This window comes from Bactrocera tryoni, unplaced genomic scaffold (genome assembly GCF_016617805.1).
Source record: "Bactrocera tryoni isolate S06 unplaced genomic scaffold, CSIRO_BtryS06_freeze2 scaffold_209, whole genome shotgun sequence".
In the NCBI taxonomy this organism is placed as follows: Eukaryota; Metazoa; Arthropoda; class Insecta; order Diptera; family Tephritidae; genus Bactrocera; species Bactrocera tryoni.
In genome coordinates this window covers 16539-34025 of record NW_024395932.1, presented here as the reverse complement: position 1 = coordinate 34025, position 17487 = coordinate 16539, and the positions used below count along the sequence as shown (strand labels likewise).

At 34.6% G+C, this 17487-nt stretch overlaps 2 protein-coding genes across 2 annotated transcripts; both read right to left on the bottom strand.

Annotated features, from left to right (window-relative positions):
- Positions 1-466: 466 nt before the first annotated feature.
- LOC120780178 lies at positions 467-962 on the bottom strand (the record flags this gene model as incomplete). Its single annotated transcript, XM_040112454.1, has 2 exons — positions 556-962; positions 467-497 (listed from the first exon to the last, which is right to left on the bottom strand). Coding segments are annotated over exons 1-2 (396 nt in total), but the record flags the coding sequence as incomplete, so codon positions are not given.
- A 3809-nt stretch (positions 963-4771) lies between these two features.
- LOC120780177 lies at positions 4772-11747 on the bottom strand. Its single transcript, XM_040112453.1, has 3 exons — positions 11688-11747; positions 11262-11654; positions 4772-4834 (listed from the first exon to the last, which is right to left on the bottom strand). Exons 2-3 carry the CDS (start codon positions 11616-11618, stop codon positions 4772-4774), a joined length of 420 nt encoding a protein of 139 aa, XP_039968387.1. The 5' UTR covers positions 11619-11654; positions 11688-11747.
- Between the last annotated feature and the right edge of the window lie 5740 nt (positions 11748-17487).

The following is a 17487-nucleotide window of genomic DNA, read 5'->3' as shown; positions in this document are numbered from 1 at the left end:
GGTTTTAGGTAAAAAGACAAGGTTCCATTATTTTATTCACAAATTGAAGTCTAATCTTCTTTTATTTTCAGCGTTCACTTGAAGCGACAGATATAGGGATTGTTGCTCCAATCTTTAAAAAACGATGCACTGTTTTGAAAATTTTTGCATCGCAACAATTCAACGCGTCTAAAAAAGTTTTGGATCTCTTTGTTTGATTTAACCAGTTCCTGAAAATATATTCAAAATTTTAGTTAGAAAATATAATCTGAAGAAAAGATTTTTAACCTTTTCCACATTCTAAATTCAGCGCGATCTTCTACATCAGCGGACCATTGCTTTTCTAAAACACGAACAGTCTCCTGCATTTTTATTTTCAGCGTTCACTTGAAGCGACAGATATAGGGATTGTTGCTCCAATCTTTAAAAAACGATGCACTGTTTTGAAAATTTTTGCATCGCAACAATTCAACGCGTCTAAAAAAGTTTTGGATCTCTTTGTTTGATTTAACCAGTTCCTGAAAATATATTCAAAATTTTAGTTAGAAAATATAATCTGAAGAAAAGATTTTTAACCTTTTCCACATTCTAAATTCAGCGCGATCTTCTACATCAGCGGACCATTGCTTTTCTAAAACACGAACAGTCTCCTGCATCTCAATAACGTCAAGATTTATGCATTTATTTGGCAAAATGTTTTCAATTTTGGAAAGCAGCTCTCGATGTTTTAAAAATCGTTCATTGATTTGGTCCAAAAAATTATCTAAAAACGGTATATAAATTGATCTGCAGTAATATTCTTCCGGTTCGCTTTCATAATTGTCGCGATTAGTTTGCCGTTTCGCCAAACGCGGAATTTTGATTTCTAAATCTAATTCTGCGGCTATTGTTTTAACTGATTCAAAAGTTAGTTTAAACGATTGTTCAGAATCCTTACGCATTTCACTAATTTCAGCATACAAATTATTTGCATAAGCAACGCAGCTGCTCAAATCACGATCTATTTGCTGAAAACATAGGCTTATGTTTTTTGATAATGCAAAAATTGGCTTTAGTACGCACGTACGCACATAATTCATTTGTTCTATTCTCATTCACGCTCTAATCATTAGTGACAAGTGTTGCCGCGAGCTAAAAAAATTAAGTATATGTTGCCAAGCAAAAAAAGTATCAAAAAGTATCAAAATCACAACCGTTGTTTTAAAAATTTTCATTTGAAAAACAAATAATAAGTAAAGTTGTGTATCTAATTCAGACCAGTTTTTTCTGGTTGTTTTTTATTAAAAATATAGACATTTTTAGTTAAGACACTCAAGTATTTTTTTTGCAAATAGCATAATTTTTTTTAATTTAAATTTATTTCACAACAGTTTGCTCATGGAAGAAAACTGAAAGTCATAATAAATGAGTTTTTATTTTTCCTGTATTATGATTAACAATAAACTCTAAAAAAAATAATAGAAACTTTATTGGTGACTTTTCAGTTCAGAACTAATTTTCAAAAGAAGTCCATTTTCGACTCACAATTCCCCTTAAATCTAAAAAAAATCCAGTTCAGCAGCCACAGAGTTATAAGGCATCATCTCATTACTCATAACTCATTACTTTGAAGCAAATTAAAAAAATGTCTCTGTCCAGATTATATTTTTCTGGGTTTTTTAATTGGCCTACATTCCCACCACTTTTTAATACTATACAGAAACAATAGGTTTGTTAACACCCCAAAACCCCCCCCTGCGTTCGCCCCTGATTTTACTACTCTAGACTTAGCAATTGTACAATACAATCAATTAGAGATATTTTCAAGGTATTAGAATCAAAAAATTTAAAAATACAAATGGATAAATGTAATTTTTTGAAAAAAAGAAACAGAATTTTTGGGACATATTCTAACAACAGATAGTATCAAGCCTAATCCAAATAAAATCAAAGTAATAGAAGAATTAGAATTACCAAAAACGGAAAAACAGATTAAGAGCTTTTTAGGTATAACAGGTCATTATAGAAAATGTGTTAAGGACTATGCAAAAGTACTACAACCAATTACAATATATCTAAAAAAGGAGTCTGAATTAATATTAAGATCCTTCATATATAAAATTCGAAAAACTTAAACGATTATTCAGTTCTTACCCAAATTTATGGTATCCAAATTTACTTTAACTACAGATGCATCAAATTATGCAATAGGAGCATTTATATCTCAAGAAGAACACCCAATATGTTATGCATCAAGAACCTTAAATAAACACTGTTTTTGTCACATAAACTTTTTTATGATTTTTATTTATGTTGGTGTATGCTCAATAAAAATATATAACAGTTTCTTGCTATCACATCCAGTTTTCTTGTGACAGCTACATATTCATTTCTGACCTTATATAGGTTTCTTTGTTTACATAACTGCATTTAGTCGACTGTGTAACTATTGTGTTTTCTAAATTACATTTTATTTACATTAGTTAGATCGTAAATATGCCACGAAAGTGTTTGAACAACCCGGCCAATTTTTGTTATGTGTGTGGAGAATTAACTTTTACATCTCAGCGTCGAAATTTCACATCACTAATTGAACAGTGCTATTTAGACCATTTTGGTTTTCCTGTGAGGAATCAAAACAAATCCTGGGTTCCACATAAATGTTGTGTAACGTGTGTGAGGCTTCTATTAGGTTGGGCTATACAAGAACCTAGACATTTGTCATTTGCTATACCAATAATTTAGACGGAACCAAAGGATCATGTAAGTGATTGTTATTTTTGTTTGACTACTTACTACTTACTACCAAATCCAAACACACTATCCAGTATCCAAACTTGCCTTCGGCCAAGAGAATGAATGATCAGGAAAAACTAGCCTGGAAATGTTTTGTGAATGTTGCTCAAAATTTTCTAGGTAACCATAAAGCGGAAAATTACAAAGATTTAAGAAATGAACTTATGATATCAGTTAAATCTTTGGGGTGTAATATGTCCTTGAAAATACATATGCTGGACTCTCATCTGGATTTCTTTCCGTCAAATTTGGATGCTGTGGGTGACGAAAAAGGTGAGAGGTTCCATCAAGACATTTCCTTAATGAAGAAGCGTTATCAAAGGAAATGGAGTCCAGGAATGCTAGCAGACTGTTGTTGGGACCTACCGGAAGCCAAATATTTAAGAAAATCATAAGTATCTTTTAGATATTAGGAAATAATTCTGTAAGTGTGGCTGAATTTTGTACTTTTTACAAAAATATATGTTTTGATGTCACAAGAAAACATGATGTGTACAATTTTTTTTATTGATATACATATTATTATTTGGTGGCCCTAGTATAATCAAAATTTGATATAAATTTTCATGTGACAAACAAAAATTACAAATTTGTTGACCAGTGTTATTTGGAGCGTAAACTACTTTAAACCATGCTCATATGGTAAAATTTAAGATCGTAACAGATAATCAACCAATTAAATATTTACATTAAAAATATAGAGGGAAAGACATGTCACCAAAACATCAACGATGGTTGTTAAAATTAGGTGAATGTCAATTTGACATCGAATATATTAAAGGAAAAGAAAACAGAGTAGCATATTTTCTTAGCAGAATACAGGATAATGAAGATGTGATAAAAGAAAATGAGGATGAAAATACCGATGAAATTTCAGAGCATGACCTATGTTAACAATTTAGACCAATGCAAACAATACATTCAGCAGAAGAAAATTTACAAGATCATTTTTATATCAAGGAGGAGATAGTTAATAAATATAAAACTCAAATTATTTTCACAAACAACAAGACAGAAGAACTAAATAGAAACATGGAAAGAGAATTATTTTTATTTCAGAGTATGATTTCGATAGATTGAGTAAAATATTTAAAAAATATATAACAACCCATCGGGATATGGTAGACATTGGTAAGCGAGCAAGGTAAACGATGCAGCATGATTGTATCGCTTACTCCGACCGATGAAAATTAACACGGTGATGTCCTACGAAAAGTAACAGATCACCTCTTTCGCTTACCATAGGGACGAAGAATTCTTCGATGCCAAAGTTAACGAAGAATTCTTCGATGCCAAAGTTAACGGAGAATTCTGCTATGCCACAGTTAACGAAGAATTCTTTGATGCCATAGTAAACGAAGAATTCTTCCATGCCACAGTTACAAAAACAAAAACTCACCTTATAGGCCATTTACACTTTTTGTTTAAAAGAAAAATGCACTAGATTCAATACAATCTTTATAAAGGTTTTATTTTATGCGAAATGCACTTAAAACTTGTTATAACAAAATATGTTTAACTGAACTGAATTATTACAAATTGAAATAGTTTAAAAAAGTTAGAAACATATAACATATACATATATAAAATGATCAAAGGTTGAAAACAGCAGGTTTTAAAAAACGTTAAATATATATACAGGCTGGTAACTAGCGGAAAGAACCGGGATGCTGCGAAAGCGGAGATGTTGGTTGAACGACGTCGTAACGAAAAAAGGTGCGCGAGATCCTTTCTCGTTCCTTTTTGTTCTAATTGGTATGCTGGATGGTGTCGAAGCTTTTTATTCTAAGTTTAAACACAAAAATAAACCAAATTTTTATATAAAATAGCAGCTCACCTGATCACGACCAACTTTTTGATTGATGATTTGACGAAAAAATGAAAAAAATTTCTTATAAATTTTATTCCATCAATTTGTATTTGTCGTTTTTCATGTACTTACTTGACTTGTAAATATGAACACAGTAGAATTTAGCCGTATAGCTTACTTTTATGCATTACCTGGTATCGGAGAATTCTACATCGAATTTTCTTCGAAGTATTCTTCAAAGAAAAATGTAAGCGGTGAACCATTATCCCGCTGGGAAAAGAAAAGTAGGAATTTATTCAGAATTATCTGAGTGACAGTACAATATAGTGCAAGAGAAACTTATAGAAATGTTTTCAAATGATAAAGTATTAGAATTTATAAAGAGCACAATGAGAGCACAGGATATAGAAACAGAAGTGGAAGCTGTTAAGCGAATTTCGTTGTATTACATTAGAGAAAGTATGCATTCGGGCATACAAGAAACATATAATCAACTTAGAAATAAAATTTATTATCCGAAATTAGGAGAGTTAATACAAATAGTAATTAACCAATGCGAAACATGTCAAGAAGTAAAATATGATAGGAGACCTATTATCACATACAGAAACGCCTACGAAGAATAATGAAATAATCCACATAGACACCTACATATGCAATAAAAGGATTCCATTTTTTAACAATTATAGACAAATTTTCCAAATATAGAGTAGCATATCCTTTAACTGATAATAATCACATTACATTCATCGAACACTTGGAAGACTATTTAACCAAAATAGGACAACCGAAAAAAATGGTAGCTGAAAATTAATTTATTGTTACAAGAATTAGGGAATTTTTAAATTATGAAAATATTAATCAAACCCAACAGTCATACGGCTAATGTCTGTATTAGTTTCCATAATACAATTTCAGAAAAATTTAGAATGTTATATAAATTAAATAAAAATGTATCAGTTAAGCAGCTAATTCAAAAAGCTATTAGGAATTATAATGATAGATTTCATTCTACAATAAAATTCACACCCAACGAGGCACATAAGAATAAAGTAGATAAAGAGATAGTAAGAGAAAATTTAGAACAGCAAAAAGAAAAGACAATCAACAAACTGAATAGGAACAGCGAAGACTATACAGAACAAATAACGGGAGGATTTATAAAAAGTTATAAAGCAGTTTGGCACAAGGAACAGCCTAAATATAGAAAAAAAACTTAGAAAAACTACATACTAGTAATATAAAAAGACCTTTAAAAATTACAGATTTGAATAATGTTGACGGTAATAATTTAAATGACACAACATTGTGACGGGACAATGGTTTTGACAGAAATAAAGGAACAAAATGGATTCATAGATTTACAGATTAGAGATCAGGCAATACCAAAAGATAGCGGTATAGTACTACATATGATTGACGTTCAGCAATTAGAAAATACTATTAATGCTATGACCGATAATATAATTTTGATGACGTTAGAGAATAAAGAAATACTACAAAGATAGTTGTTAGATATAAGGAATAAACTACTGACACTTATGCCAGTTAGAGCTTGAAATAAAAGAGGATTGATTAATGCAATTGGCAGTATGTCAAAATGGCTTTTTGGAATAATGGACGAAGATGACAGACAAAATATACAAACATATCTTATACAAACGAATGACTCATTTAAGGAACAAATTAAAATAAATTATTATTGCGCATCAGCTATTGAACATTTAAAAGAAATTGTTAAATGTGACTGTACAAATGAGCATCCTCCCCCAGGCATCCACACACACACCACACGATCACATCACATCAACTTCACAACATTGACACGCACCTTCATCATACCCACGTCACAAACCACCAAAGCTTACATTCCAGTACACACCAACCACCCACATCACACCAGCTGATTCCACACACAAAAGGAGATCAGGAACTCACTTCGCGTTCGAACTGATCAGCAACTGACTTCGCGTTCGAACTCATCAGCAACTCACTTCGCTTTTTCGATCTCAGCAGCGACCACGCGTGTGCAAACAGTGTTTACCGAGCAACATCAGTTTTATTTCTCGAATTTTCATCAGCGTTTGTTTCCGAATTTTCATCATCCGTTTTTTCCCGAATTTTCATCATCGAGCAGCGACCACGCTTGTGCAAACAGTGTTTACCGAGTAACATCAGTTTTATTTCTCGAATTTTCATTAGCGTTTGTTCCCGAATTTCCATCAAGAGTTTATTTCCCGATTTTTCGCCAGCGAGCGGTATCAGCAGTTTATTTCCCGATCTTTAGCCATCGAGCGGCATCAGCGTTTTTTCCCGAATTTTCATCATCGAGCAGCATAAGCGTTTTTCTTCCGAGTTTCGCCATTTTCATCCAGTTTCGGAATTATAAAAATTTGATTATTAAAGTTTCCTCTGTACTTTTATAAAGTGAAATACATTTTATACAATATTAATAACATTTTTCATTTATTAAACAAATCTTGTGGTGATAAAGAAGAAGTTTCCTCTGTACTTTTATAAAGTGAAATACATTTTATACAATATTAATAACATTTTTCATCTGGCAACCCTTCTCCGGCTCAGCTGTGAATTTGGTGCTCTGGCGAATTTATTTAATTTATATTTATAAAATCTTTATTGTGCAAATTTCTGTATTAAGTGATCTTTTAAGATAAATATCAGTGTTATATTGTGCTAGTGAAGCAATTGCTTTTACTTTAATTCTGTCCTGGCTAATTTTAATTTATTGTGCCGAGTCATTTTCAATTTGTTTTTGCTGCTACATTTTAAATAGTGCAATTGTTAGTGTTAATTTATATTGCTTACTTAAATTTCTTTCTTGTTTTTATTCATTTCCATCTTTGTCCACAGCTGATCGCGAGTTTCTTACTTTTTGTGTGTTACAGTGCATCTCAAACTGCTCGTTACATTGGTTGTTATCTTTGATAACTAACTATTTTATTGCATTCATTTGTTATAAATATTTTTGTCATTGCGCTTTTTACTTTTATTATTTAACATTTTTTATATTTTTGTTTAATACTGTTTTTGTTCATTATGACTTGTAACTTTCCGAACTGCTCTGTGAAAGGCGAGTCGGAACGCTTTGTTTCTTATTGGCTTTGTGATGGGCTTGCCCATCTTAAATGTGCTGGACTGACAGGTAGGATTTTGGATTCCATTCTTGACGGTAAGGGCTTGCGCTGGTCTTGCTTGAAATGCAGACCAACTGAAATTGAATTGTTTGAAGATTTTAAGCAGGCGCGCAATGGTTTCAAGGAGATTGGTCGAGAGCTTGAAACCCTTATTGAAAAATTTAGGCTTTATGAAACGCTCTTTCAATCATTTCAATGCCTAAATACTCGGGATGAGAATCCAAAACCTAAACGAAAACGTCCGTCTGATGAAGATACCACTGTATCTTCCTTAAAAAGAATGCCCCCACCCGCTATTGACCTCATAAATCTTGCATCCCCTTGTCCTCAAGGAGAGAAGGTTCCGTCTGCTCAGGACACAGAGAAAACTGTTACTGAATACGGTAAGCGGAAAACTTCTCAAGATCCGCCTCCAAATACCTCCAAGTCATCTAATAAAAACTTAGTGGTAATACCGCGGAAAAAAGCAATTTTTATCTCGAGACTTGCTGCGGATACCACAGTCGAGGATATAAAAAGTTACATCTCGTCGAAATTAAAAACGGTAGATACAGACATCCGTAAATTTAATTTCAAATACAACAGAGATATTTCCTCGTTTAAGATCGACGTATCCGCTGACAATTTTCAATTGATACTTGACAACTCATTCTGGCCATCTGGGGTCTTTGTGCGCGAATTCGAGCACAAACGTGATAAGCCCCCTGTAGTTATCACTAGAATGCCAAGAAGTCCCGTTGCTACAAAAAACTAATTAACAATAATTCGCTGATTATTTATTATCAAAATGTTAGAGGGCTTAATACAAAACTCACTGATTTGTATCTAAATAGCATTCATTGTAACCTTAAAATCATTGCTTTGACAGAAACTTGGCTAAAGCCCCACATTTTTGATAACGAAATATTCAACAGCGTTATTAGTACTCGTTCATGTTTTAACGAGTTCTTAGATGAAATGTCGGAGTTGGGTCTTAACCAAATTAATTTAATTTCAAACGAATTTGGTAAGCTCTTAGATCTAGTTTACGTCGATAACGCTGCAATGTTCTCTGTTGTCCGATGTGATCCTTTGGTTCGGCCAAAGAACACGTATCATCCTGCTTTGGAAAATAACAACGAAATCATAGCCAACTTTGCTTATAATAATACACAAGACCTTTGTTTTCGGTTCAACTTTGCGAAAGCTAATCTTAAGAAGATTAATTACGAACTTTCCAAAATAACTTGGCCAGATTACAGTGGCAATATTGAATTTAGTGCTTCCCACTTTAATGAAACTATTGTAAACTTATTTGAAAAATATGTTCCGAAGAGTGTTGTTACTCAAAAAATTAGTTCTAATTTAAGGTTTTCGAAAGAATTATGTAAATTAAAAAATAGAAAATCTCGTGCTTTTAAAGTTTTTTAAAGGGAGTTAGTGAAAAATACATGGTCTTTCGAGCAAAACGAACGACACTTTGGTGAACCGATTAAAAAAAAAAAACAGGGTGCACAAGTGCAGTGAACTAGTATATGTATACATACATATGTACATACTAATAAAACTAAAATTAAAAGTGCACAAAATTGTAAAATCCTAATTAATAAATAAAACGCTAACCAAAAGTGGGTGCTAACTAACATAAAATAAAATTCGGGCGCGGACATAAAAACCCATAAATAAAATACGGGCGCGAACTTATAACAAACAAATAAATAAAACAGCAAAATACAAATAAAACAAAAGTGAAAAAAAGGAGCCATCAACACAACAAGCGCAACGCCGGCGTTGGAGGGAATTCCCATCGAGAGAAGCGAGGAAACACCCCCTTTGCAACCAAAATCAATTCCCAAAGTCCCTGAGGAAAATCAGAGTGAGTGTATCCATTTCACTTTTGATTTTATTTATTATATGTATCTATGTATGTATGTAACGTTGCACAAACGGTCAATTTGATAAAACCGATAGAATAAAAACGGTTAGTAAAAGTTCGAAAACGGCGGGAAATTTAAGTACCGATACAAACCAATACGGTAAATAATATATATGCATATATATCCACAGTATACATGTATAAATTTAAATAAATAAACTACTATTCCTTGCATTATAAGCTTATCTTCGTGTATACAATACACACAATCCACAAAAAATTCAATAAAAATTTATTTTCAAACTATTCTGGCAATACCGCTCCAGTTCATTTACTGTGAGAGGCATACTTGCAAACTATACGAACAATACCTCTTCAGCTTATTAAGCTGTGAGAAGAATTGCTTCCAAAGAAAATAGCTAAAAGAGAATACAAACATACATACATATATACACATCCTCAAGCGAATGAATATAAAGACAAAAGGCAAATTAATTTATACATACATATTATATATACATTTACAAAATATATATACATATCCGTGTAAATACATAATAATATATTCATTAGCGCTTTAGCGCATATAATATATATATATATAATATATATATAACTATAACATAGATGCGATTTATTTATGTAGATTTCCGTTTATTTTCAAATGCTTGTATATCTATAAACATAGGATACAACAAACAAAAAAAAAACAACGGAGACGGTGCGGTGAACCAAAAACAACTTTTGGTAATCACAGTAAATATTTTATATGCAAATTACTTTGTACATACATACATACATAAGTATATTGAAAGTCCAACCTGGCGAATTCCTAGCATTTATCTCGTTCCTTGTCACACAAGAACAAGCATAATTGCACACATTTATTTATAAATAAACCTAGTTTCAGTGCGCGCTGAAACAAGGGCATACGAATAAATCCGTAAAAAACATTTTTCCGAAAAAAAAACCAAGCAATATAAACGACAAACGCGTTATTAAAGCTCTTATTTATTGAAAAGAGCTTCCGGTTACATATATATTTTAATAATTCAATTTTGCGGAAATAACAACTCTTATTTATTAAAAAGAGTTTTCGGTGACACATTTTTCTATTATAATAAAATATACATATATTTTATTAAATCAAATTTTCTGAATGAGCACAGATTCAAAAGAATCAAAAATGAAACCAATATTGCTAAACGTTTAAGAGATCAAATAAAAAACAGTATGATTAGTATATAAACATATAACACTATTCAATAAAGTAAACTTTTTAATTTTTCATATTTTCACATTTATTTGATTAAAATTCACATTAATGATATAAAGCTTTAGTCTCTTGCACATGTGTATACCTACTATATCTATATATGTCAGTATTATATATGTAATAAAAAGAAAAAACTATCACATAAACAAAAAATACATTTTTAATTCAATAAATAATTATCAGTAAGTATTAAAAAATAAGTAACAGACTTCAATGTCAATAACTAAAATACAATATTTTTATTGGGCGGGCCGTTCAATTTCTAGCATTTGCTTTTTTAGTTCTAATGTTGCAAATTTTAGTTTTGTTTTGTCCAAATCAATCCTTTTTTTGTGTTCGAATTTTTCAACAGCCAATTTATATTTTTTTTTACTCATTTTATGTTTTTTTTTTCCTGCATTTTGAAATCACTTTTAGGTTTACATTAATTTCAGACAACACTTTTAATGAACCTTTGTGATAAGCGATTTGGTTATCCACCTGCTTATTTAAAAGGCTATCTTTCTTTTGCGGAGCGACTCTCTGACGTGAACAATGTGGCATTTCATCCACTGGCGTTGGTTCATTCTGTCGGAATTCGTCGGTTGTAATGTCTGACCCACTTGGTTGTGTTAACTGTGCTGCACCAAATTCTGAGGTGCCGCTTATTCCACTGACGGATATTTCCATTGCCAGAAGCTCACTAACCTGCTCCTCCAACGGTGTTAAGGAGCAATGACTTGGAGGACCACCACCAGTTCCAGAAATACTTATTTTATTCCGACGCATTTTTGCTTTCAAATGAGTTTTATAATCCGACCAAACCTTTAAATAATTAAGTAATATGAGCGTTTTTACCTTTTTCCATTTTAAAACATCGCGCGATGGTGGCCCCGCAGCATTAAGGTCACATACCAACTCTTTTCATAAATTATTTGCAGCATTTTTCGCGTCCACAGTTTTCAGTTGTCCTTTGGAAAGTTCCGAATGTGTTTTCATGTAATTGATTAAAATTTCGAACTGTGTTGGGTTTGTTTGTTTATTTTTAAAATGTTCCCTGTTAAATAAATCTTTTTTTTAATTAAAACTACAAATATGTCTTATAAACTTACATTTTTTGTCCGTTGCGCTTGCCAGTTTGATATCGAATCAAAAATACGTTAAACGCACAGATTTAACAGTCGTTTACGCAATACAGAGTGCTGCCATTGCGAAGGGGTAAAAATAAATGCGCAAAACGCAATTTCCAATGCGCTTGTCGCCTTACAGAGTTGCTTTTTGTCATTTACGAACTTTTTCACTTGCGCAACGGCTTACAGAGTAACCCCCCAGAATTCTTAAGAATTCCCAAAATGATTAATGACGACAAAAGTCCATGTACACCTGCAGAAGCTACACGCTCGAAGCAAGGTGCTACAAAGCAAAAAAGGGGGAAAGACATTGCGTATATTAAATTCATTTCCGAGAGTGACAGCTTAATTAAATACTGCACTCGATTTGCATCTTCACCGATTCAGGACAACTCTGAATCGGTACTAGAAATTAAAAATAAATCTATTGACAATTTTTGGACACGCCTCCAAGCGGCATACGACGCAATAGTAGAAACTGATGATTCAGATCTACCTGAAAATTTCAAATCTTCGGCTTACGCCAAATTCGAAAATTGCTTAGACCGCTATGAAGACACAAAAGCAATGATATCAGATTAATTAAAGCTTATGAAGGCAATTGCACCTACTCCCCACAGTAGAGTAGAGTTACCACAATTGCAAGCCAAAGAGGCAAGTTCAGGCATTCATCTCAAAGTGCCAGCGTGTGATACGGAAATATTTCATGGAGGTTATGAACAATGGCCGTCCTTCCGGGACATGTTTACAGCCGTGTACATAAACCATCCAAAATTATCACAAGCGCAAAAATTGTATCACCTCCGATACAAAACTAAAGGTCAAGCAGGCGTAATAGTCAAGCAGTTCGCATTGAATGACGATAATTTTAATTTAGCTTGGGAGGCTTTAAGACAAAGATACGAAAATGAATGAATCTTAGTTGACAAGGGCAACGATACTTATGAACTTGCCTAAAATTCAAAGAGAAACCAGTGAAGAATTCATGAAACTAGAATCCACTGTTTCAAATTGTTTGTCGGTTCTATCGACACAAAATATTCCCACTCACAATTGGGATCCTATTCTGGTAAACATATGTACCGCCGCATTACCAGAAAAATCTTTACTTTTGTGGGAGCAATCGCTCTCATCAAGAAGAAAATGCCCAACAGATGAAAGATTTCTTAACTACCCAATACGAAATTGCGGGAAGGGTAGACAAAAAAGTAGTCAGAACTAAAAAGTTCAACAAGACCTAAATCGAAGCTTCAATAGACCCCAAGCCGGAAGCAACAATAATTTGAACAGAAGCTTTTACAAAACACAATCGTTCACATCTGAACAAAATAAATACACGTCATGCGAACTATGTTCTGGAGGGCATAAGTTAAAAGCTTGCGAGAAATTTAAAAAAATTAATGTCACTGAAAGGAACAACTTTGTCAGGTCAAAAAGACTCTGTACAAACTGCTTGTCCCACTCACACAATCTTAATACGTGCGAAAGCAAATTTATTTGCGTATATTGCCACAAAAGGCATCATTCTATGTTACATCTCAATAACTTTCCCAACACATCTCATAGCAGCGCTTTTTTCAAAAAAAGCCACGGGTTTAGTTGCAACAGCAACTCCCGAAACAAAAACCCAAGAAAATTGCCAAGAGACACCATGTTGTTCAAAGGCATTAAAAACTCAAACGCTACACAGCGAAAATCATAGTAGAGTACTACTACCCACAGCAGTTGTCTCCATCGAACACCGAGGAGAACTGTTCAAACTAAGAGCCCTAATAGACCAAGGATCGCAACGATCATTCATAGCGTCTAGGGCACAAAATAGGCTAAAGCTGCCAACAAAATATGCCAACTATGAAATTACTGGAATGGGCGGACGAGTAGTACAAAACTCAAATAAAATCTGCCCCATTACCCTAATTTCCCCCCAAGCGGATAAGCGCATTCAAGCAAATGCTATTGTCTTACCGCAACTAACAAACATACTCCCAAGCTATCATATAAATAGCAAGCATTGGGACAAAATTTCACACCTGACTCTAGCAGATCCCAACTGCAACACGCCAGCTCAAATAGACATCCTAATAGGCAGCGACCTATTACCGCAAATCATATTAGAAGGTGTTGAAAAAATTTCAAAAACACTGCTGGCGCAAAATACCATTTTCGGATGGGTCCTAAGTGGACTAGTTCCGGATCCAGTCACAGCAATGACAACTCAAGTTGAGGAAGACTCAAATGAGTACCTCAATTCACAATTGAGAAAATTTTGGGAGTTAGAAAAACTCCCCCCCCATTTCAATTACCACCCAAGAAGATCAGTATTGTGAAGACTTTTACAAAGCCACAACTACTAGATAAGGAAATGGTAGGTATGTCGTACGACTACCACTAAAACAACAATTTCCAGACACACTCGCCTTAGGTCACTCTCGCACCTCTGCAATACAGCAGTTTCTAAGTATGGAAAAAAACCTACTTAGAAAAGGTGAGCTTAAACAAGATTATGATGGTGTCTTAGAAGAATATCTCCATTTAGATCACATGGAGGAAGTAAGCCCATGTGAAACAAGTAAGGAAGGGCTAAGTTCGGGTGTCACCGAACATTTTATACTCTCGCATGGTAAAGTGATAATCGAAATTTCATAATACGTCATTTACATATTTTTCAAACACCGAATTTTTGTAAAGTTTTATTCCGCTATCATCATTGGTTCCTAATGTTTATACTCGTATTATACAGAGAAGGCATCAGATGGAATTCAAAATAGCTTTATATTGGAAGAAGGCGTGGTTGCGAACCGATTTCACCCATATTTTGTACATGTCATCAGAGTGTTAAGAAAATATTATATACCGAATTTCATTGAAATCGGTCAAGTAGTTCCTGAGATATGGTTTTTGGTCCATAAGTGGGCGGCGCCACACCCATTTTCAATTTTTAAAAAAAGCCTGAGTGCAGCTTCCTTCTGCCACTTCTTCCGTAAAATTTAGTGTTTCTGACGTTTTTTGTTAGTCGGTTAACGCACTTTTAGTGATTTTGAACATAACCTTTGTATGGGAGGTGGGCGTGGTTATTATCCGATTTCTTCCATTTTTGAACTGTATATGGAAATGCCTGAAGAAAACGACTCTGTAGACTTTGGTTGACATAGCTACAGTAGTTTCCGAGATATGTACAAAAAACTTAGTAGGGGGCGGGGCCACGCCCACTTTTCCAAAACAATTGCGTCCAAATATGCCCCTCCCTAATTCGATCCTTTGTGCCAAATTTCACTTTAATATCTTTATTTATGGCTTAGTTATGACACTTTATAGGTTTTCGGTTTCCGCCATTTTGTGGGCGTGGCAGTGGGCCGACTTTGCCCACCTTCTTATGGAGCCAAGGAATACGTGTACCAAGTTTCATCATGATATCTCAATTTTTACTCAAGTTACAGCTTGCACGGACGGACGGACAGACGGACGGACGGACAGACAGACATCCGGATTTCGACTCTACTCGTCACCCTGATCACTTTGGTATATATAACCCTATATCTGACTCTTTTAGTTTTAGGACTTACAAACAACCGTTATGTGAACAAAACTATAATACTCTCGTTAGCAACATTGTTGCGAGAGTATAAAAATCATAAAAGGCAAATACATATTACTCATTCTACTTGCCACATCATGCAGTAGTAAAGCCTGAGAAAAAAACAACAAAAGTTCGAGTTGTCTTCAATGCCTCACGATCCACGAGCTCGGGTAATTCCCTAAATGATATTCTATTTACGGGACCCACGCTCCAACCAGATTTAATGCTCCTCATATTAAATTGGCGTATATACAAATACGTATTCAATGGGGATGTTGAAAAGATGTATCGACAAATACTGGTACATAAAGAGAGTCAAGATTTTCAGCGGATTATTTTCCGAAAATCTGCCAATAGTCCACTACGCGACTTTAAATTGAAAACAGTTACCTTTGGCGTAAACTGTGCCCCATATTTAGCCATTCGTACACTACACGAATTGGCAGAAGACACAAAGCCAGAATTTCCACTGGCAACACAAGTCTTAAAAACGCAAACGTATGTAGACGATATCTTGTCTGGAAGCCACAGTCTTCCACAAGCATACGAGACCTTATCACAGGTAATAAATGCCCTCAATACCGCAGGGTTTCCTTTAAAAAAGATTTTAGCCAATCATCCCAATATATTAAAAAATATTCCTAAAGACCATTTGTTGGATACTAATTTCCTTATATTTGAAAAGGAAAGTACAACAAAAACACTAGGCATCCAATGGAATGCGATATCGTACCAGTTTTCATACACGACTGAGTCCATATCCGCATTATCCGCTGTTACAAAACGCCAAATCCTCTCCTCGGTGGCAAAACTTTTTGACCCTACAGGATGGCTTTCGCCAATTATGATACAAGCGAAAATCCTGATTCAAGAATTATGGCTAGACGGAACTGACTGGGACGAACAAGTGAAACCTCTTCGCTTAGAAAAATGGTCCCAGTTCGCTAATAATTTGAACGACATCTCGAAGATACAAATTCCACGGTGGGTAAACTATTCCCCCGAATACAAAGTGGAACTACACGGCTTCTGCGACGCCTCTGAAAAGGCATATTGTGCCACTATTTATGTGCGTACACAAAGCGATGTCGCAACTACAAGCCACTTATTAGCGGCAAAAGCAAAAGTTGCGCCTCTAAAAACGCTAAGTCTTCCACGACTTGAACTCTGTGGCGCTCTGTTACTAGCAAAGCTAGCTTCAATGGTGCAGACCCACTTAAATATGGCGAAATACAGATTATATTTATGGTCCGATTCCGAGATAGTTCTAGCCTGGTTGGAAAAACCACCACATGCGTGGAAAACTTATATTTCTAACCGAACGTCTGAAATACTTGGCCTAGTAGGATCAGCCACTTGGCGACACGTAGCCAGTGCTGACAATCCTGCTGATCTAGGTACAAGAGGATGCAAACCTCTGCATCTTGCCACCTCCACCCTCTGGTGGAATGGCCCCCGATGGTTAACAGAATCTCCCGATTCTTGGCCACAATCGCCCATGCGCAACATACTTGCCCCAGAAAGTCGTGAAATCGACACTTATCATGCAACACTGGATGACACTGACATCCTTGAACGATTTTCATCGTTCCCCGAGCCCTCCGGGTAGTTGCCTATATGCTCAAGTTTTTAGAGCGGCTCAAACTTAAAGTTAAAGGAGCAACTTATCTCCATTGCAATAAATTGACGCACCAAGACTTACAAAAAGCAAAGGTCGCTCTTATCGCATCAACCCAAACGCGCTACTTCAGCCGCGATATAGAATTACTAAGAGAATCGAAGCCTATTGATAAAAGGAGCTCACTCTTAGTATTAAATCCATTTCTAGACACGAAAGGTCTGCTTCGTGCGAATGGTTGGCTTGCAAATTCAAGCCTAACATATAATGAACGCCACCCTATAATTATACCTGAGAGGTGTCCGTTTGCCACCTTATTCATCGCATATATCC

Coding starts and splice junctions, on each gene's coding strand:
- LOC120780177 (XM_040112453.1), bottom strand. CDS start 11,618: ATGCGTCGGAATAAAATAAGTATTTCTGGAACTGGTGGTGGTCCTCCA. Junction 4,835..11,261: donor AAATTAATGTAAACCTAAAA/GTGATTTCAAAA, acceptor TTCTTTTCCCAG/CGGGATAATGGTTCACCGCT.